Here is a 23,533-nt window from a genome sequence, read left to right as displayed (position 1 = left end):
CTCTGATTAAAAAGTGTTCCTTTACATTTTTTTGAGCAGTGTATTTCCTTGGGGAAGAAACTAGTTTAGCACCCTCCTACATAGGTGCTAGAGAAAAAGTATAGTTTTGAGTCCTGTCTGCTTACCAGAAGGACTGCAGGTAAATCTATATTGTTCTGCTCATTGTGCTCAGGTGCGACTCGTTCTGTCTACAGTGTGTTTTACACTGGTCCAATAGGGAGGCATATTGGACAATGGGAAGAAACCTGACAAATGAGTGCACAGGCGTTTGATACAGCCCTCGTGATTTGGCAGAGGAAAAGTGCTTTGGTGCATGCTGGGATACTGTATAAAAGCGCACATGTGCTTGTGGTCTTTTGGCTGGATAGCGGAGTCCTGGAGGGGGTGGCTGCCTCCTCCTTTTTAGAGGGGTCGTGAGGCCTCAGGTGGTTGACCTGAGGGCCTGGAGAGTGTAGAGTGCTAGGGAGGAGCTGAACCCAGAGGTCCAGGGAAGCTGACTGAAACGGGAGACACTGGAGGATCTGATTCTGCAGTACAGTGAGTATAGATCTGTGTCAAGGGGCCTGACCTGAGGGGGGCCACCCCTGCAGCTAGAAGAGTCAGTGGATGAGTGTCCGTAAAGGGGATGCTAGTGAGTGTCCCGAAGAGAATGTAGGTTCACCAAGTCTATTGCTGAAGAGAAAAGAGCAAGGAGACCTAACCCTTTCCATACATGTGGCAGTATAAATGAAGCAGTGCAGCTGCTTCCACAAACAACCTGGTGAGGCCAAGTAAGGGTTGTCCTTATCTATTGTGAATAGCTACAGTTGGAGTATCCCACTATTCTCTTCTCACATCCAAGTTCCAAAATAAACACTAAAAACCAATACCCCTGGACTGTATGTGTGACGAGCCATCGGGAGTAAGGAGGGATGTGTGACCTGTTCCCTAAGTGACTGTGTGCTGGTAATCAGAGGAGGCCCAACAAGTCATCTTACAGCAAGCCCTACGGGGACAGTGCTACGCTAATATGCAGTCATGACACCTCAAATGATTTGTTTCTGCCTCTGTTCCTCAGTTACAACATACCTATATCACAGTTTATGCAGGCATGTTTACTGCACAGTTTATGCAGTTTAAGTTACCTTGGCACATGGTGTATTGTGTTGAGATAGCCACGAGTGCTATCAAGGCTGTAGTCTGATGACAGCAAAGCTCTGTCACTGAAGAGGTATGTCCATAATGGAGTGCGAAGCAGGGATGGAGCTGGTCTCTATGTATCCTGTCCAGAGTAAGAAGCAATCTGCTGCAGTAAGTTACAGACCGTATTTCTGACCCAGGGTGCTGGCACTCCAAAGCCATAATGCTATAGTGGATCACAGGCTGTGACATTTTACAAATTGTGCTGCAGCCATTGAAGAGGAGCACCAGCCCTTTGAAATTGGCGCCATTGTCACAAGCCTGTTGTGCAGCTGCTGTGCCTGATACAGAATGCTGTACCCTTTCCTCTCAGCAGCAAAGGTTTTGATTATTCCTTGGGAACATTTTACACCTCACATGGCAGATCATAAGCACAGGAGCAAGGCAAGGTTTGGATGAGATGCCTTCAGCTGAGATCTCATCAAAGCTTATGGATATCATTGCTTCCTTACTGACAAGCTATGCTCTTGTTTAGCGTCCTGAGTCTGCTTACCCCATTTGTTCAGCATGGGTTCCCTAAAAGTTCCCTAAAAGTGCCCAAACCTGCTATGCGAAGACCTTCCCAGCCCACTTGCATTTAGAGCCTGTACAGTGACTGGCCTCACACTGAAAAGCTCTTCTCCCTCTAAATGTTTACTTAGTAGTATCCTATTAACATAGGTTTCCAACAGAATTTAACAGTCCTAGTGGTTGACCAGGATGTGGATCTTTCAGCGTCCAGATTCCAACAACAAACTGGAATGTTTTGTCACCAGGTATAGGGACCCTTGGTCCTTCGCAGTGGACACCCTGAGGAATCTGTGGGATCAATTCAACCTAATCTATGCCCTTCCTCCTCTACAACCTCTCTCTTGTATGCTCCACAGCATCGCGATTCCAGGGGTTCTCATTGTACCCAATGACCCAGGAGGACATGGTACTCAAACTCCTAGCAGACTCTCCATGGGACCTTCTGGATCATCTGGACAGTCTGTTCCAAGGGCCGATCAACCATCATACTTCTTGGTCACTAACTTTAAAGGCATGGCTGTTGAAGCCCAGGTCCTTAGGGATAGGGGCCTACCTGATTTAGTCATCTTTACTGTCCTTAGGGCTAGGAAGTGAGCTTCTCCCAAAGTCTAACATTGCACCCGAAGGGAATATTTTGCTTGGTGCGAGGCTAGGAGATTTCATCCTAGGAGGTACCCCTTAGGGCTCATCCGATCCTTTCTCCACTCAGGTCTTGACCAGCATCTGGCCTTGAGTACAGTTCAAGTGGAAAATGCCGACCCTGTTTCAGGGAGCGTTTGAATGTTTCCAAAGCTCACTGTCTGTGAACAGAGTTCGCGGTGCCACCCTAAAGTGCAAGGTAAAGATTTACAGTATCATGAAAAGAAGAAGCTATATCTAAACATGATTCAGAAACTCCACCATCTTCTTTATGCCAAAGCTTATTTAAATGGTCTGTTGCAAAGTGAAAAACAGTTCTTCGGTCAGACAAATTGAAATTTGACATTCTTTTTGGCAATCATGGGTACCACATCCTCCTGGCTAAAGAGGAGAGGGACCTTCCAGTTTTTTATCAGTGCTCAGTGCAAAAGCCGGCATCTCGGATGGTATGGGGGTGCATGAGTGCAAATGGAATGGGCAGCTTGCACATCTGGAAGGGCACCATTAATGCTGAAAGATATATGCAGGTTTTAAAGCAGCATATGCTCCCACCGAGATTATGCCTTTTTAAAGGAATGCCTTGCATATTTCAGCAGGACAGTGCTAAACTGCATAATCCATCTATGACAACATCAGGCATCTGTTTCTTCGATTTGCAAGGCTGCCATCTGGCCCTCTGCTCACACATTTGTTGTGTTTTTTACCAGGTGAATGTTCAAGCCATCTCTAAAGCCATTTTCATGAGTAAGGTGCTGCGAGCTGCTTTCTGAGTTTTGTAAAGCACTTCTTGACCTGTTTGTGAAGTGTGCCTGTTGGTATTATTTACTGTTTTCACCCCCAGTTGGAATGTTTTTGGATGTCCCGTGGTTATGACTATGATCTTGTGTTCTGTACTGTATGATTGGGAAAATAGGATTTTTGACTTATCAGTAAAATAATTTTCTTGTTGTACAGTATATGACACAAGACACTCCCTTCTGTTCCTCATGATCTCCCTATCGCTTGCTAAACTGAGGTTTGCTGGGAGTAGGGGGGATTATATAGGATATATTTTTATATTGAATCTACATTTTTCTTAAATGTACAGGTCTACCCATTAATTATTTGTTTGCTCCCTTACATACAAATAGTTGTACTTAAAGCAGAGTTCCACCCGTTTTTGTGTTTATTAAAAGTAAGCAGCTACAAAAAGTGTAGCTGCCGACTTTTAATAAACACACACTCACTTTTCCCACGATCCAGTGATGCTGCTGGTGGGAGCCTCAGTTCTCTCCCACTTCCCTCTGCGGCCCCGAGTGTGGGCACCCGGCCTCACAGCCGAGTGTGCACTGCGCATGCACGAGTCATGATGCGCGTCCTGAGTGTACGGGCAATCTTCTGGGACCTGTGACGTGTCCCAGAAGATTGCAGGGTTGGAGGGGGAGAGGAGAACATTCACTCGAGCCGTCCAGGCGGCCTGAGCGGAAGTGGGAGCGGGTACCTGTAAAATCTAGGTACCCGCTCCCCCCCCCAAAAAAAAGACATGCCAAAAGTGGCATGTTAGGGGGTCAGGAGGCCTTAAAGCGGAAGTTCCACTTTTGGGTGGAACTCCGCTTTAACTTAGACTGGAATTTTTGCCCATTCCTCCTTGCAAAACAGCTCGAGCTCAGTGAGGTTGGATGGAGAGCGTTTGTGAACAGCAGTTTTCAGTTCTTTCCACAGATTCTCGATTGGATTCAGGTCTGGACTTTGACTTGGCCATTCTAACACCTGGATATGTTTATTTGTGAACCATTCCATTGTAGACTTTGCTTTGTTTTGGATCATTGTCTTGTTGGAAGACAAATCTCCGTCCCAGTCCCAGTCTCAGGTCTTTTGCAGACTCCATCAGGTTTTCTTCGAGAATGGTCCTGTATTTGGCTCCATCCATCTTCCCATCAATTTTAACCATCTTCCCTGTCCCTGCTGAAGAAAAGCAGGCCCAAACCATGATGCTGCCACCACCATGTTTGACAGTGGGGATGGTGTGTTCAGGGTGATGAGCTGTGTTGCTTTTACGCCAAACATAACGTTTGGCATTGTTGCCAAAAAGTTTGATTTTGGTTTCATCTGACCAGAGCACCTTCTTCCACATGTTTGGTGTGTCTCCCAGGTGGCTTGTGGCAAACTTTAAACGACACTTTTTATGAATATCTTTAAGAAATGGCTTTCTTCATGCCACTCTTCCATAAAGGCCAGATTTGTGCAGTATACGACTGATTGTTGTCCTATGGACAGAGTCTCCCACCTCAGCTGTAGATCTCTGCAGTTCATCCAGAGTGATCATGGGCCTCTTGGCTGCATCTCTGATCAGTCTTCTCCTTGTATGAGCTGAAAGTTTAGAGGGACGGCCAGGTCTTCGTAGATTTGCAGTGGTCTGATACTCCTTCCATTTTCAATATTATCGCTTGCACAGTGCTCCTTGGGATGTTTAAAGCTTGGGAAATCTTTTTGTATCCAAATCCGGCTTTAAAATTCTACACAACAGTATCTCGGACCTTCCTGGTGTGTTCCTTGTTCTTCATGATGCTCTCTGCGCTTTAAACGGACCTCTGAGACTATCACAGTGCAGGTGCATTTATACGGAGACTTGATTACACACAGGTGGAATCTATTTATCATTATTAGTCATTGGATCATTCAGAGATCCTCGCTGAACTTCTGGAGAGAGTTTGCTGCACTGAAAGTAAAGGGGCTGAATAATTTTGCACGTCCAATTTTTCAGTTTTTTTATTTGTTAACAAAGTTTGAATTATCCAATAAATTTCGTTCCACTTGTTGATTCTTCACAAAAAATTACAGTTTTATATCTTTATGTTTTAAGCCTGAAATGTGGCAAAAGGTTGCAAAGTTCAAGGGGGCCGAATACTTTCGCAAGGCACTGTATAAGCATCAGCGCGTGTGTGTGTGTATGTGTGTATATATATAATATAGTGTGTGTGTGTAATATACATATGTATCAGAAGCTCAGGTAGACCTCTCAGCTCTGACTGTCAAATTGAGAGTCTTTCCTGAGTCAAAGTAAGTAAAGCTCAGTATATACAAAATCGAACCGCTTTTCTACTACGGTACATTAAAAAGAAATGGAGGGTTAAGAACTGTTATTTATCCCCTACCATTTATAAACGCCCCTGTAGAAACAGTCTTCAGACATTCATTGCACTTGTCGATGGCTGTGAACCGAACCGTTATTTAATAGCTTGATTCACAGACAGAGTGTGCCTAGCCCATCCCAACGGCTCTGTAGTATCTGTTCACTGTCATTACCAATCACAGCAATCACATACTACAGTTAAAATTGTTACTCCCTTACTTCTACAACACAGGAAGGAGATGAAGTGTAGTAAGCTATTAAGAGGACACAAATGACTGAATCAGCAGCAGAAGCTTCTGATACTGTACATTTGTTAATTTTCACTGACTGTAAGATAGTTTTGTTAACTTTTCAACCCTCTCCTCTCCTACACACCTAAATGTCATTTTGTCTCTGATTGTGACCCTTCACCTCCTTTATCTTACACATCTGCACCTTAACCCCCTTCATTTCCCCATTTTCCTACTCTGTATGATAGTACATTAACCCCATCCACCACCTGATCCCTCCATGTATGACCTGATGTTCTGTATCTAGTGTATGATTTAACCCCCCTCAATACCATACCAGTGTGTTTCTTCAATCCCAAAAAATTGTGGTAAAACATTAAACAACTTTGGGGTATCTACTTGTAAAAAAGGTTAATTTTGGCAATATTCAAACTGTCCTGGATTTTTTTTTTTTTTTTTAACTGTTTGAATGTTTTTAAAAGAATGATAACATTTTACAAACAGATGTCAGTGGCAATAGATGTTAGCTCTAGCTCAGTCATGTAATGAATCTAAGGGTTTATTTTAGTTAATTTTCAGTGGTGTTGCCGCCAGGCCCTTTATGCCCACATCACATAATACAAAACCATACTACTAATGAAACAGACCGCGCTACACCATATTCAAAATAGAAAGGATATCAGAAGCATCATCATCACAAAGTCTCTGTGTTATCGTTAGTCAGGAAAACAGCAACATGTAGATCACAGTTGAGATGTGACAAATAAATCTTTGATGATAGTACTCCCCACGGGTTGAAACAATCACTGCACCAGCTCATTCATAGAAGAAAAATACTAGCCCTTAGCAATTCTTGACATTTCACTGCTTGTGATTACCATTGACCTTCTTAATATTTGGGTCAAAAAGTGCTCCTCCCGCACACAGATGGAATTTTTATTTTAATAGAAAGTAGGGGAAGTACTGTATTTTCTGGCGTATAAGACTACTTTTGAACCTCAAAAAAATACCCCAAAAATGGGGGGTCGTCTTATACGCCGAGTATAATATCTCCAAGGTAACCTAAGTATAAGTATTACCAGTAGATGTAATCTCTCAAGATGCTGGCTGTGTGGAAATCCTGTACTGGTATACCGTATGTACTGTAGCTTCGCGCTGAGCCAATTGGGGAGAGCGATGTATTTGATTATTGAATGCAAAGCCTGCTTGGATTGGCGGAGTAACATCAGCCTGCCTCTCTGACTCTGCCAATCCGAGCAGGCTTTGCATTCAATAATAGAATACATCGCTGACTGTGATTGGCTCAGCACGGTATACTGTATGTAGCTGAAGCTACAGTACATACGGTATACCGGTACAGGATTCCCACACAGCCAGCATCTTGAGATTACATGTACCGATAATACTTATACTTAGGGTACCTTGGAGATATTATGAGAGATTACATGTATTACAGTACTTTGGGTACCTTGGAGATCTATGAGAAATCTGATGTTTTTCAATGGTGTTGCCTTGCTTCGGAAGGGGGGTAGTCTTATACGGTGAGTATAGCCCAAAACCTATGTTTTAACTTGAAAATTAGGGGGGTCGTCTTATACGCCGGAAAATACAGTATATATTTTTTCCAACATTTTTGGTCTTTTTTACTTACTACCTTATAAAAAACACTTGTTAATAAATACCACCAAATTAAAGTTTTTTTAAAAAAGATTATCAAAATGAATTTGGGTACAGTGTTGTATGACTAGATCATTGCCAGCAAACCATCACAACACTAAAAATATAATGGAAAAAACTGGCCTGGTAATGCAGAGGTATTACAGACTGGTACCCAACTGGTCAAAGAATTCTTAGGTAATTCTCTTTCAATTCCATATCTACCTTTCAGGCTTATTTCTGACTCAGTGTGAGATATGGAAAATAACCGAAAGGGATTTGTTTGTGTGAATGTTTGACTGCAGTGACATTAGATTTAAAGATAATACAAACAAACTTTTTAAAAAATTGTCAATGTGAGCAGTGATCAAGGAAATACAGTTTACTGATAAACCTTTTCTACCAGCAGCTATGACGTTTCTTGAAGTGCTTCTTTCAGTGAAGGTGTTTTAACTTTTCAGATAGATTTGTGACTTCCCAACATGCTCTACAGGAGAATATATCCCAGTATGAGCCTCAGGTCTTGCCCCCACAACCATTTGATCAGCAAGGGCTACCACAAGGTAAGTCGATGAAATCAGAAATCATCTACACATATACTGTTGTGTATAATTGTGTCTAATGTTCTAAAATCGATCTTAGGCTTTACAGTAACGGATGGATTCAGCCAGCAAACTTCTTTCCCAGCTGTACAGCAGTTACAGGACTCCAGCACTCTTGAATCTCAAGCTCTCTCTTCAAGTTACCAACAACCAACTCTTATGGAGGTACCCACCACAGACACAATTAATGTGGTAATCCTATACTTTGTTTCTTATGCTGGTACATTTCCAGCAGAAATGATATTTAAGTAGCTGCTTTAATGATGTAACTACAATTTTATGTATGACATATCGCCCAGATAAAATTGGAATATGCATTGAGTATGCTTTGGTTAATAAAAAAACGAAAAAGATAGAAACTCTTTAATGATAGTTTGGTTTAACTGCTTTAAATCTGCCCCATAGCAAATTTATTGCTCCAGGGTGGCTGCTCTGTGCAGAATCACGTGTGTATGTATGTATATATGTGTATATATATATATATATATATATATATATATATATACATACACACGTAATTGTGCACTTCCGGGGTTGAGTGCTTGCTGCCGCCAACTCCCTTTCTCTGTGATTTTACACATATTTTTAGCACTGATCACTGTAATAATGTCACTGATCAGTTAGGTGTCTGATTTGTCTGCCACAATATCACAGTCCCGCTATAAGTCACTGCTCACCACCATTGCTAGTAAAAAAAAAAAATATCCCATAGTTTGTAGACACTTAGTTTAAAAAAATATGTAGCAGAATACACATTGGCCTAAATTGATAAAGAAATTCGATTTTTTCCATTTTTTTATTCTATGTGTTTTAGAGCAGAGAGTAACAATTTTATTTATTTATTTTTTTTTTTCAAAATTGTCGGTCATTCTTTTTTCATAGCGCAAAAGATAAAAACCGCAGAGGTGATCAAATACCACCAAAGGAAAGCTCTATTTGTGGGAAAAAAAGAACATAAATTTTATTTGGGACAGTGTTATGTGGCTGCACAATTGTCTGTTAAAGCAATGCAGTGCCATATCACAAAAAATGGCCTGTTCAGGAAGGCGGGTAAACCTTCTGGAGATGAAGTGGTTAAGGAGAATGTATTACTAAACAGGTTATGAGGAAGTATGTTTGAGGAATGAAAACACTCTCCACTTTTCTAACACAATAGCTCCCTCATAAAGCAAAATGTATCTGCATGTTTTATTTCCATTGCAAATCCAAAAAAATAAGAGATTTATTCCTAAAATCTACAATAGAGGGAGACATGCAAATTATTCTTTCTCTTTCGTTCATTGACTGACACAGCTCCTGATCTTCATAACCATTGGGTTATACTGCCCCCTATAGGAGCAGGACACTAGGCAGAAAAAGAATCTGGCTATGCCTATGGGCAGTCCCAGGGGGTATTCTCCCTCTCTCTGCGATAGGTACTCAGGTTTTTTTTGCCTAGTCAGGAGTAAGGACCCAGCTCTCTGCTGGGATCTCTGGTCCTGGCAATTTTTTTCTTTTTAGATAGAAATTTTTTCTTTTTAGATAGAATTTTTTTCTCCTGAATATTTCCTGTGAGATCTACAATCCACTGCCAGACTGGGCGATGGGCTGGATAATCAAGATCCAGTGGTCACCCCAGTCTGGCCAACGAGCACGCTCAGACCTCAGCTCCGCACTAGGTCAGCAATGATATATCCCCACTGGACGGGGACTGGCCTGCGAGTTAAATGCCTCACAGGGTTGCATACGATCGGGTCTCGTTCCGAGTCGCAGCATTCCTCCTGGCTGACAGCCCCCCCCATTTCAATGTAGAGGGGTTCTGTTTGGAGCACGGCCCACCTGATTCCTGGTATGGTGAGTAGCTGTCCCCCCTCTCCCCTTGGAGGGTTTTGGGCTTGACATGGGCCCCTCCTTGGGACGGTCGGCCCCCAGGTTCCACTCCTTCACGTCAAGCACCCCCTTTCATCTGTACCCCATCCTACCCCCCTCCTCCTGGAGTCCTTTGTGTCCCTGGGGGAATTGGCTTTTGGACAACGGGCTAGCAAAAAGCGCCCCCGCCTTCCCCTGCCTCATCTGTCTCATCAGATCCTGAATCTGATTCGGCCCCTGCGGATGTGGGTCACCGTGCTGGGTCTACAACCACGCGGCCGGAATCCTCTGATTACTCCTTCACATCTGCAACCACGCACGAAAAGGCACTGGTGGACGCACTGATTGTATCTGTGTGTGAGACCTTGAAGATGGAGGACGCAGCTTTGACAGAGGCGCAGGTTCCATTTTGGCACTCACAAGCCATTCAGAGCGGCAAAGGTGTTTCCTTATTTTGACAAAATTGTTGCTAAAAAGTGGGATGGACCAAAGAGTCCCCTTGGGGTCCTTAAGTGATTTTCTATGCATTACCCCTATGAGGAGTCCCTTATTCAGAAGTGGACTCTTCCACCGGTGGTGGACCCTCCGGTTTCCAGATTAAACAAGGCAACCATGATTCCGGTTAAAGAATCCAGGTGACAGGAAGGCGGAGGCTGTGGCCCGCAATATGTACACTCTGGCTGGTTCGGCACTGAGGCCGGTATTCACCATTACCCTGGTGTCGAAAATTCTGACCGAGTGGGCTAAGCTTTTATGCCGTGAACTGGAGGGAGAACAGCTCCCCCCTCCCTGCCTTTTGCTTAGCTGGTGGACCAGCTGGTCCAGGTGCTGCAGTTTATCTGTGGGCCCTCCTTCTTGGCTCATAGGAAAATTTATCATCCCTCAGGATTAGAGATGCACCGAAATTTCGGCCACCGAAATTATCGGCACAATCTCATTTCGGCCGATAATGGGTTAACAGTGCCGAAATTAATATGGCCGCCGTGAGGAAGGAGGAGGGCGCAGCGCAGGGCAGGTTTTAAAAGTCCCGCCTCTTGCCGGAAGCCCGCCTCTCAATGACGTCCCTACTACGATCTGTGCATTATGAATGGACATACCAGGCGGGAGGGCGGGGCGAGTGGCCGCTAATACATAGCACTATGTGATCCTTCCTGTCAGCTCAGCGGGACTGTGACTGTGTGTGAATGAGATCTGATCTGACCTGACACGGGGCGGGGGGAGCGGCCGCTAATAGTTGTAACTATGTGAGCCTTTCATTTCCTTGTCAGCGGAGATACATGCCTGACAAGGAAGTGAAAGGCTCACATAGTTACAGCTAATAGCGGCCGCTCCCCCCGCCCGGTGTCAGGTCAGATCAGATCTCATTCAACACAGTCACAGTCCCGCTGAGCTGACAGGAAGGATCACATAGTACTATGTATTAGCGGCCGCTCGCCCCGCCCTCCCGCCCGGACTGTCAGGGAATTGAAGAGAAGTGAAGCTCACATACTGACAGCTATTAGCAGCCGCTCGCCCGCCCGGTGTGTCAGTTCATTCATGGACAGATCGAAGTAGAAGTGACATCACCGGGAGGCGGGCGGCCGGCCAGAGGCGGGACTTTTGAATAATGGACACAGTGACTGGAGGAGTGAGTAGGAGAGGGACGCTGAGCCTAAGCTAAGGGGGGGGGGGGTGATAGCTGAGGCAGCTTACCATTGGTATTTGTATTAAGTATGCAGCATGAGGGGGGTTAATGTATTGTCACTGCTGCATTAGTGACCGACCAGTGGTAGTTAATTAACCCCTTTGTGCTGCATTAGTGCAACCAGTGTTAATTAACACTGATACTGGTTGCACTAATGCAGCACAAAGGGGTTAATTAACTGCCACTGGTCGGTCAATAATGCATCAGTGACCAGCAGTGGTAATACATTAACCCCCTCATGCTGCATAATACAAATACCATTGGTAATTAAATTAACCTATTGCCAACAATCACGGTACATATACTGTGACAGGGTGGCAGCGACAGGTGTACGTTGCTGCCTGTTTTTTGGTGTATGCCCCTGTTCCATCTATTTTAAATTTTTTTGGGGGAAAAAGTCATTTTCGGTTTCGGTTTTCGGCCAATGGCATCCTGCATTTTCGATTTCGGCCCAAAATTTTCATTTCGGTGCATCCCTACTCAGGATCGACTGACAAGGGCTCAAAGCCTTTCAGGGCCTCAAAGCCTTTCAGGGCCTCCTCTGGAGGATCCAAACAAACCTGGCATGGCAAGCCAAGAGCGGGCTTCTCCAGACCCATGGACAAAGCTCCTTCAGCATGAAGGTGCGCCGTCACCCGTATTGTTTCGTGGGTGGGGGGACATCTTCGCTGGTTTCCGGACCCGTGGACTTCCCTGGTACAAGACAAGTGTGTCCACAAAGTCATTCGGTCCAGCTAAAAGATCGAATTTTGCTCTTGTCCCTCGGCAAGGTTCTTTCCTTCCAACTTGCGCCTGTCCCGGGACCGCTTACAGGGTCTGTTTGGGGCAGTACAAGACCTGTTACTTCAAGGGGTGATTGTCCCAATTTCGACTTCGGAAAGTTTTCAGGGTTTTTACTCAAACCTGTTTACAGTACCCAGGAAGGAAGGCAAGGTGCGTACAATCATGGACCTCAAGGCGGGGAACTGCTTTGTACTGGTGCAGAACTTCAGAATGGAGTCCACGGTGGTGGCATCCCTGCGTCAGGGATTTTCTTTTCTCTGTCGACATCAGGGATGCTTACCTTCACATTCCAATATGTGACGGTCACCAGCGCTTACTCCACTTTGCCGTGGGAGAGGAGCATTATCAGTTTGTGGCGTTACCCTTTGGTCTCGCTTCTGCTCCTCGGGTCTTCACAAAAGTGTTAGCACCGGTGCTAGCTTTGTTACGCCAAAGGGGGTTTGCGATACTGGGTTACTTGGACGACCTCCTTCTATGGGCAGAGTCTCCTGCTGCTCTGGTGGAAACCTAGAGATCAACATACAAACTCTGCGAGAGTTTGGCTGGATTCTGAATTCTCAGAAGTCTGCTCTGGTTCCACAAAGCTGGACTGTCTGGGTCTGACTCTGGACTCGGCCTTAGCCAGAGTGCTCCTTCCTCTGGACAAACTCCTGAAATTGCAGGCTGTAAATTTGTCTCCTGCTGTCCAGCTTGGCTGTTGAACGCCAGGTGCTGAAGGATAGAGGTTTATCTGAGTCGTTGATTCCTATGCTGTTAAAGGTTAGGAATTCTACTTCTAGAAAGATCTACCATCGTACATGGTAGACGTACATTGCGTGATGTGAGTGTCTTGAGGTTCATACTTGCTCCTTCTCAGTGGTTCGGATTTTGACCTTCCTTCAACGGGGGTTGAACAGAAATTGGCCTTGAGTACTATCAAGGGCCAGGTGTGGGCTTTGGCGGTCTTCTTCAAATGACCCTTGGCCACACACTCCCTAGTGCTTACCTTTCTTCAGGGTGTTTGACATTTCGTTCCTCCAGTGCTGTCTCCATTGCCGCCTTGGGGCCTCAGTTTGGTGCTTTCGGTCCTCCAGAAGCCTCCCTTTGAGAATTTGTGGGAGATTCCCTTGTTAGCACTTTCTTATAAGGTGGCTTTTATGGTGGCTATTACCTCTGCGTGCAGGGTGTCGGAAATAGCGGCGTTATCCTGTCGTTCACCTTACCTGGTGATTCACAGAGATAAGGTGGTTCTTCGCCCCTGTCCGTCGTTGTCTCTGATTTTCATTTGCAAGAAGACATCGTGTTGCCTTCCCTGTGTCCCAGGCCTAAAAATCCGAAGGAAATTGCCTTGCATGCCTTGGATGTGGTCAGAGAAATTCGGATATACCTGACAGCTACGGAGTCTTTCAGGAAGTCAGACTCACTATTTATGCTCATTAATGGGCTTCAGAAAGGGTTGTCCGCTTCCTCTGTGACCATTTCCAGATGGATCAGACAGACGGTGATTCAGGCCTATTCCATCAAGGGTCAGGTTTCTCTTTTCCCTGTCAAGGTGCACTCTACTCGGGCGCTTAGTGCCTCCTGGGCCTTCCGTCATCAGGCGTCAGTGACGCAGGTTTTCAAGGCGGCCACCTGGTCGTCGGTGTACACTTTCTCAAAAGTTTTATAAAGTGGATGTGTTGGCATCTGCGGGTGTTTCTTTTGGCCACAAGGTTTTGCAGGCTGCTGTGTAAAAGACTTGATCCTCTTCAAGGGTGTATTGTTTATTTCAGATGGGCTCCAGTTGTTTTTTTCCTGAGCTCCTGTTGCCTGGTTGGTTACTGTTTAGCCTTGGGAATTTTCCTGCTTTTCCCACCCCTCATGTTTAACACTGCTTTGGAGCGTCCCAATGGTTATGAAGATCAGGAGCTGTGTCTGTCAGTGAACTACAGATAAAATGGGATTTTTGACTTGCCTTAAAATCCATTTCTCTGATGTTCATTGACGGACACAGCACCCACCCATCTGTGGAGTTGTAATTCTTCTGACACTGCTTGACTCTAATAGCAGGGGGAGGGAGTATACCCCCTGGGACTGCCCATAGGCGTATCCAGATTCTTTTTCTGCCTATTGTCCTACTCCTCTAGGGGGCAGTATAACCCAATGATTATGAAGATCAGGAGCTGTGTCCGTCAATAAACATCAGAGAAATTGATTTTTCTGTAAGTCAGAAATCTATTTTTTGTACCCCCTAGGCCAATTGTGCCTTCAGAAATGCTTGCAGTCAGCCATGATCTCTTCTGCTCAGAAATATCTAAAAGGTATGAAATGTTTTTACATTTTTTTTAGAGATGCTGTGTGAATAGGAACACATAGCAAACATATGGTTTTTTTTTTTTTGTGTTTTTTTTTTTACTATAAAAGTGGAAATACAGTTTATAGCTTCCTTTCCACTACCTACAGCCATTGCTATTGTAACTGCAGGGATGAAGAAGAGGAAAGAGCAAACTATCAAAGTGGTAGCTGGGCTAAAAGGGTGAACAATCTGTTTTTCCATAGACTATTTCTACTTTGCTTTCTGCGTTATCTTGCTGAAAAGGCCAGTAATAGTCATATTGTTAACAGCTGTGTGTTTTTTTAATTCTCTTCTTTCCACACTACAATTTTTTGGGTAGCCCTGTGTACAAGTAACCATGTTTTTTTTTTTTTTTTTTTTGTTTTTAATATTGCTAGACTGCTCGCTTAATTCAGGAAGAGACACAAGAAGAGATTGAATTGCAGGCGCAGCGAACTACGTTTCTGGAATCTACAGAGGATCAAAGCAGGCGTGCTTACAGGCTAGTACAACTAATACTAGTAATCTGCCTATGCTAGGTGTATTAGGTAACCCATATTAATCTAAACTCAGATAATATGCCCCAAATGGCAGCTATCAGCTAATATAATTTATGTAAAAGGAGTGTTTTTCTGTGAATTATTTTTTATCATAAAACTTCTTTCTATAACAAAGTACTTCTGGCAAAGTGTAAATATTTGTTTAATCATTATTCCATCTGCAGAAGTAAAAGAATACAGTATACTTTCTATTTCTATCATAGATGTGAATATTGCAGTAAAGGTTTCAAAAAATCCAGCCATCTGAAGCAGCATGTTCGATCCCACACTGGAGAAAAGCCATATAAGTGCTCTATGTGTGGTCGTGGTTTTGTTTCATCTGGGGTACTCAAGTCACATGAGAAGACTCATACAGGTACATTTTTCCCTGAAGAAGATATTCACCTTTACAATGAGCCAGTGTTTTTCTCTGCATGAGGAAATTCACACGTAAATTAACTTGTGCTTTGTGGGTTCACATTATAAATCACCCTGCCCAGCAACAGCAGAAATTTGAGCCGTATATGACGGCCTATTAAAGGTTGTAGGGATAAAAAAATATATTTATGCAGTTCTAGAGGTCTGTTGAATGTACTGTAGCCATGAACAGACCTTTTTCAGCTGCAGGCCGTAAGGTCCACAAGCCACCAAGCGCTATTGGACACTTTGGTTCTAGAAATATTAAAAGAGAAGTATGGGCTTGAATTTTTCCCCCCATGCATACTTACCTAGGTGGATGCAGCATCGGTCAGATGCTGCATCGGTCCTCCAGCACCTCTACACTGAGAACCGAGGGATCGAACACTGCCAAAAGATTGGTTCTGACAGCTTCCCTAACAAATAGCTGCTGACGCTTAGTCAGCAGCTCTCTGCTCTGCCCCCTCCTCGCTCACTGGAGTGCTGGACTGTGGAGGGGCGGGGGGCAGCCAGCTCAATCTCTCAGCGGCTCATTGAGAGGCTGAGCCGGGTGTCGGTTTAGGCACCTGGCGGATCCCGGTTCTGTGGTCGTGATGACGGGGTACCTGTACCGACATCTGTGACGTCAGCAGAGGGCGGACTTCAGAATGAACTGCACTCTTGTGAGCTATAGGAGATGTACAGCCAAACAAGCTCTGGTTGTACATCTCCTTTAAATGCATTGTCCTTTATTTCCTTGCCAATTTCTAAACAGCAAGCATGACTAAGAACAGTGGCTGTTGTATCATTTTTTGCTAATCACATTGCTCATTGGTCATACAAAACAAAATGTTTTCTCCAGCTCACTTACCACCAAGCCAGAAAAAACAAAAATGACACTGTCTAACAATTTTTCTTGAAAATGGGGGTTTGCATTGCAAAACATTTGTAAATATATATATATATATATATATATATATATATATATATATATATATATATATAAACCTCACTACCTCATCAAAGTCCCTCTACATAGTGCCGTCCTAACTCTACTCTATAAGAGTCTCTATGCTGGAGCATATACAGTATAGGAATGGAAGAATTAAGGATAGGTATTCCTGAAGGCAGCCCATTCCTGCTTAAAGGTGCAGAGAGAAACCAGAAGCCCAGCACAACACAATGGCAGCTGAAGGAGTCCGATGTGTTCCTCCGCCAATTTCAGCAAGCTTTAAAAAACTGACAACCACCTCAATTTATAACTAAATTTTGGGATCCTTGCACATGGCACTAATGTATAAACACTGGATCTTCCTAGCGGAAAATTTCTGAATAAAAATGAGTATGAACTGTAGAGTGCACGTTTACACACAAATAGCTGTATAGCATGGCCAGGTATAGGTAGACAGCTGTACTGAGAGTGTGCAGGAGCCTGACTGCAGTCTGCTAAGCAAAAAATATTAAATGCACATTTTTTTTTGCCTGCAAAAAATGTGCATTTATTTATTTATTTATTTATTTACAAAAGTGAACTTATCTTTTAACCAGCTAGTTTTGGCCTGTTAGCCTTTTTTGCTGTTTTGCCCATCACTCCCTTGCTGCTTTTGGATGTTCCAGTGTTTTAGAACACTATCACATGTCCCGTAATGCAGGGCTCAAAATTTCAAGTCCTGAGCTACTAGCCAGGCCTTAAGGGTTACTCGCCACTACTTGCCCCACCTAACCCCTACCCTGCCCCGCCCCTAAATGCGCCCTCAAAAAATTATTTTATAAAATTACACTGTTAAATGTTTTTGCATGACTGCAGAACTTGCACAAATAAATATTAATAACAACAGTGTGATTGTATGTGTGTTTTACCTGGATTTTAAGTGCATTTCTATTGAATTCTATTACACAGTGCATTTTCTGAAGCCGCATCAAAGATGCAACATGCAGGACTTTAAAGCGCTTTCATGAAAACGCACTTTGTAATAGAAATTCAATAGAAATGCACCTAAAATCCAGGTAAAAAACGCACATCCAATTACACTGGCCAAACCACAGTTCACCAGCTATTAGGGCTAAGAGAGTGAATGGGGGGGGGGGGGGTCTGGGTTGTAATAATATATGTTAATGAAGAGCAGAGTGAAGGGCTGTAGAGAAAGTGCTAAGGCTGTATTTTGGGACAGGACAGGGTCAGCTAAATGGCTGCTTGGAATGCTCAGAGCTGGGACCAGAGGCTGCAGGACATACAGTACAGATTTATGGAGAGGACAGCTGAAAGATAGAAGTAGATGAAGGGTTAATGTGAACAGAGGAGTACAAGAATCGCTGCTGACTTACGATGTGCAGGGAAGATAAAGACAAGTGCGAGGAGAAAGTGAAAGTAACCTGGCGAGTAGAACAAACCAACAGGGGGAGGGGAGCTTGGAAGGAGAGAAGTGATTAATGGCTGCAGGAGAGATAAGTGGCTGGAACGGAGGAGTCCAGAAATCATGCATTGTGCTGCTGCAATAACAGGAGGGAGAATGACATTCACTCCTGTCAGGCAGGTGAAGGTAGAAGCCCCCCCCCCCCCTCATCACAGATATGGACACTGCCCACCCCTGCACGTCCAGACAGTGTTCTGTCTCTTCTCTCCTTGCTCGTATTCAATCATTTTTCACTCGCAAATGCGAGCAGGCGAGTGAAAAATTTGAGGGCTGCCGTAATGTACAACTAAATATTGTATTTTTGTCTCACTTGTAACTTTCTTTTTCTTGGAGTACATTACCGCACACAGTTCCCTCCCTGTTGTTCTTCTGATCGCCTCCTATTATTGCTTTCTAATAAATTGAAACATGCAGGGAGCTGGAGGGGTTATACTCGGCTGTCATTACAGCTTTTTTTCCTCAGCGTCCAATTCTGAAGGTGGCAGTATAACCTAGAGCTTCAAATCACTACCCTGTGTCCCATAATGTTCACCAAGAATTTCACAGGTAAGACAAAAATCTTAATTTCTTAAAAATGTTCTTGTCAAAGTTCAGCTTGGTCCCAGCTCTTTTCACCATCCATGCCTCCTGTTGGTCCTTGAAAGGCTAAGTTCACCTTTGGAACATGCTACCTGTTCCAGCCATCCCTCATTTCTCCCCCTGATCCCCCATCCCAATGACAGCGGGCAGGGGATCTTCTTCCCACTTGCACTGTCACAATTTAAAAAAAAGTGCAGCTGTGTGGGAAAAGGACACGTCATTCACTTACCGCTTCCTGTGAATGAATACTTACAAGTATTTTCAGCCATTGCATCTGATGGCTTGTAGTTCTCAGTGAACTGTGAGGGTGCTGTGAGCGCTCTTGTAGTCTATTGATTCTTCCTGCCATTTAGTAAGTGCTTGCCCATACGAAGTACAGGCAAACAGCTTTCTGAGTGTCTGAAGAATCCAGGCATTGCACTCGCAATCTTATGATCGCGGGTGCAATGCCTTACAGACTGCAGTGAAAAAATAAATAAATTCACATTTTTTTAGCTGCAAAAAGATGTGCATTTATTATTATTTTTTTTTGTTAAAGGTGAACTTATACTTTAATCTCATTGATCAGCAGGCAGGCTTGAGAGTTAAGAGGCTAGGCCAAGCTTGACTTAAAGGAAGAGTATAGCCAAAGCTAGTTTGGCTGTACTTCTCCTATGGATCACAGGAGTGCAATTCATTTTGCACTCCTGTGACTCGTTTTTAGCAGAGAGCGGGCTGAAGTCCGCTCTCTCTGACGTCACAGAAGTCAGTCCAGGCACCGTGTCATCGCGACAATGGAAGTCAGGATCTGCCAGGTGCCTTGACTGACACCTGGCTCAGCCTCTCAGCTGAGACCTGGAGCTGGCTTCTCCCTGCCCCTCTACAGCCCAGCACTCCAGTGAGGGAGGAGGTGGCAGAGCGCAGCGCGGCTGACTGTGCTCGGGGAGCTGTCAGAACTGAGTGATCATGGTTTCCGATCGCTCAGTTCTCAGTGCAGAGGCGCCGGGGGACAGATGCAGCATCAGACCAATGCTGTATTTACCTAGGTAAGTATAATTCTGGGAAAAAAAAGCAAAGCCATACATCTCTTTTACTCAGGCAAAGTGGAACTTTGCATACAGTATATTTGAGCTGTCCCAATCTCCGAATCTACTAAGATTCATCACATGACTTTGATTTATGCATAAGCACTTTTCTATGATACGGTCAGGTATATTTTTCCACATCCATAAGTGGTAAAAAAAGCAAATCAATACTTGTACTACAGAAAACAATGCTTCAGGATCCAACAGCCAGAAGTGTGATCTTAGCTAAAAAAAAAAAAAAAAAAAAGGATTAGAAGTCAATTGCAAATGGGAGGATAGTCAAGATGGAGGGTAGGTAAATTCATATTTTCATAAGAGGGAACTTTGATAGTTAGATCTCTGTACCTGAACTCCCAGCATTATCCACCTGCTATTGCCATACCAATGGGCTTCACACTTTCTATTGAAGTTTTCAACCATTTCGCGTTATGCAGCAGAAGATTTGAAACTCTGTGTGGCGTAAACATAACCGTTTGAATGGTTGTTACTCAGACCAACAGTGACTAACCCCATTTCATTTTCAATAACCCTCAAATTCTGTTTAATTTTAACTTGGCATGAAAAATGTTTATGCATAGCTCTGAGAAGAAAGAATCTACTGTAGAATTATACAATTATAACACTAATAATATTGTCTTATCGTTTAACCAATGCTTGGTTCAATGATGTATTTGCAGGTGTTAAAGCTTACAGTTGCACTATATGTAATGCGTCCTTTACAACAAATGGCAGCCTGACCAGGCACATGTCTACTCATGTCAGTATGAAACCCTACAAGTGCCCTTTCTGTGATGAGACCTTCAGGACAACAGTTCACTGTAAAAAACACATGAAGAAGCACCAGAACATTCCCTCCAACCTCATTTCAGATGGAGATGGGACCACAAGAGAAGATGGTAAATGATTACTTAAGAACTATCAGAATATAATTCATATGTCAGATACTGATATCTGTAAAATTATCATGTTCTTCTAAGGCATCAAAGAGTTGTTTTTATAAGTCTCTTGTGGATTTCCATTGCCAGATTCCCAAGTTCTCTTAAAGCTAAATTTCATCATCATATGCTACTTTACACACAACCCAATAGAGTGTGACATCAGTATGTGGCTTGGTAATGGTGTTGATATTGCATCACAGCAGTATAAGAGAAAGTGCAGCTATACCAATCATGCAGGCCTACACTGGGCAGTTTAAGTCCAGTTGGTTGCAATAGGCAACATCCCCACATTTCCTTTACTACAGTTTTTACAAGTGAACGGCTGTATGTGGCCTTAGTTATGTAAATGCGGATGTGCATGCATAAGTAGCATATTTCCCTGTATGCACAACTTTCACATTTAGGGAAATATGCCATTTGCACGGGTTTAAGTAAACACTAATGCAAAAGGTCTTGTCATTTACACTAGTATAGACGTGTATATTATTTCACTTGTATGGGTGACTGTACGCGGCACCTGCAGTTTCTTGGGTGCTGGAAAAAAAGAACTTGGCAGCCTTTAAATGGCCATACAAAAATATGACAACCACCCCAATATATACCCAGCCTTTGCTGTAAGGTGCACATGCAAGGGCAATGCACATAGGGATTGGAGGGCCTTAATTATGAGGCGCGTTTGCAAGGGCTTAATTTATACTCCCTGGAGAAGATATGCCTGAGAGGGGACATGAAGAAAGTGATTTACAGATACCTCAACGGTGATCTCAGCATAGGAAAAAAAACTATTTAGTCTCAAGGAGTGTAAGAGGACACGTGATCCACACAATGAGATTGTAATCTTAAGCTACATAAGGGATTTTTCACTGTAAGGGCGATAAGATTGTGGAACTCTCTTCCACAATTAGTGGTAACTGCGGGGAGTATAGGGGAGTATAGCTACTTTTAAAAGACTCTTGGACGTGCATCTCAAAGATCACAACATTCAGGGTTATGGGAAATGAATACGTCATTGACACTCACACACCTACACAGGTTGAACTGGATGGACTGTTGTCTTTTTTCAACCTCAACTAAAAAGTAACTATGTAACGCCACAAACAGACAATATCCAAGCACACTTACCAGCTAACCTGCAAAAAAAACCAAATTGACCCTGTCTAACAAGTCACATTAAAACAGAGGCTTTAGTTACACATTTGCAAATTTATGTGAAAGCCACAGTGCCTATGTCAAGGCTCCCCTTTATATTGCAGTCCTAACTCTATATTTTTGAATGTCTCCAAATTGGAGCACATATAGCAGTGGATAAATTAGGGCCAGGTTTGTCTGGAGGGAACCCACTCTTTCTTGAAGGCACAGGGATACGTCGGACAAAGATGCAATGGTGGCTGAAGGTGTCAAATGTGTCCCCACGCGACAGTTGAAGTGGTTGTCATCTTTTTGGATAGCTTGTTTGCTGAATTTGCTGTGGATACACATTGGATACCTTCAGCTGCCATTGTACTCTTGCTGGATTTCTAATGTGTCCTTGCCTGGGGGAGCCCATGTACCAGTAGGCTAGGCTTGCTTGGCTTATAGGAACTGGAATTGCTATGCTACACATGTGACGCTACACTAAGCTGTATTCTCTGATCAAAGGCGACTATTACAGTACATTCATTTTGACACAATTGGTTGATTTGTGTGATACACCAGATGCAATGTCTGGTACATAATCATATCAGACACTGCCTCACACATGTGATATTGCCTCACTCGGTGAGAGTAGTCGAATGTGTTTGGAGTTGTAATTATAAGTATGCCCATGCTGTGTGAGAGAAATATCTTATTTAGGTGACAACTTTGCATAAAAAATATTTTCATTTTCTTTCCCCATTTTCCAAAAACTTGTGGTAATTGCTATGCTACACATGTGACGCTACACTAAGCTGTATTCTCTGATCAAAGGCGACTATTACAGTACATTAATTTTGACACAATTGGTTGATTTGTGTGATACACCAGATGCAATGTCTGGTACATAATCATATCAGACACTGCCTCACACATGTGATATTGCCTCACTCGGTGGGAGTAGTCGAATGTGTTTGGAGTTGTAATTATAAGTATGCCCATGCTGTGTGAGAGAAATATCTTCTTATTTAGGTGACAACTTTGCATAAAAAATATTTTCATTTTCTTTCCCCATTTTCCAAAAACTTGTGGTAAAAAAATCAAGTGTTTAAAAGACTCACCATGCCTCCTTGGAGTGTTTGATTTCCAAAATGGGGTTATTTTGTGGGTGTTTCCACTTTCCTGGTGTTCCAGGGCCTTATAACAGAAACTAAGAAAAACTTTTTCAAATGTTTCTATTTATATAGCAAAAAAAAAACTTTTTGCCCCATTATAAAAATACAGTGGAGTGGGGGTACCATTACCCTTGGTGGACCTCATAAGATGTCCTCTCATTCACATGTCTCGTGCACGCCCTAGCAGCATCCTGATCTGTGACCCACTGTGTCCACCGGACACAGCGGAATACAAATTGTTGTACCAGGCTGGCCCTGGTACCATGTGATCGCTGTTACCAGGCAGTTAAACACAATGGCTTTCATTCATAGCCATTTATTGTGTACTGTTGTGATCTCTGTGATTGGTCACAGTTATCAAGTTGTACAGGGCCAATCACAGCACACCTGTACCATGTGAGAGCCACTTACAGCTATCACAATTGTACACAATGGCACATGAATGGATGCCATTCATAAAAATGATTGCTTATATAGTGATAATTGCTGTAATAAGCAATTATAGTGGGAAAATAATTGTAATCGCCTCTCCAGAGCAGGGAAAATTTTTATGAAGAAATTTTTTATTTAACTTGTTCATTTTCAAAAAAAAATTGTGCTAAAAAAGTACAACTCCAAAAAACTTGCCATGCCTCTTACTAAATACATTTGACTGTCTACTTTCCACAAAGGGGTCTTTTTGGGGTTATTTGTATTGTCCTGGCATTTTAAAGCCTCAATAATTGAGATAGGCAGTCAGTACAACAGAATTGATCAAATATATAATGCCTGGGACGCTA

At 43.3% G+C, this 23,533-nt stretch overlaps 1 protein-coding gene across 2 annotated transcripts in view; it reads left to right on the top strand.

Annotated features, from left to right (window-relative positions):
• The window catches only part of ZNF236 (zinc finger protein 236), a 358,788-nt gene that overhangs the window by 141,163 nt on the left and 194,092 nt on the right, over window positions 1–23,533 (top strand). The window contains exons 16-20 of one of the 2 annotated variants that reach the window (XM_082258772.1): window positions 7,788–7,889; window positions 7,969–8,093; window positions 14,935–15,038; window positions 15,300–15,451; window positions 20,206–20,424. In XM_082258772.1, the coding sequence (XP_082114898.1) occupies window positions 7,788–7,889; window positions 7,969–8,093; window positions 14,935–15,038; window positions 15,300–15,451; window positions 20,206–20,424 (702 nt within the window). Of the gene's footprint in view, window positions 1–7,787; window positions 7,890–7,968; window positions 8,121–14,934; window positions 15,039–15,299; window positions 15,452–20,205; window positions 20,425–23,533 lie in introns of both variants that reach the window. The other variant, XM_082258771.1, reaches the window with a different exon arrangement.

This window comes from Pelophylax lessonae, assembly GCF_965119305.1.
Source record: "Pelophylax lessonae genome assembly, chromosome: 5".
In the NCBI taxonomy this organism is placed as follows: Eukaryota; Metazoa; Chordata; class Amphibia; order Anura; family Ranidae; genus Pelophylax; species Pelophylax lessonae.
The sequence above is the reverse complement of the archived record's forward strand: the minus strand, read 5'-3'. Positions and strand labels throughout refer to the sequence as shown.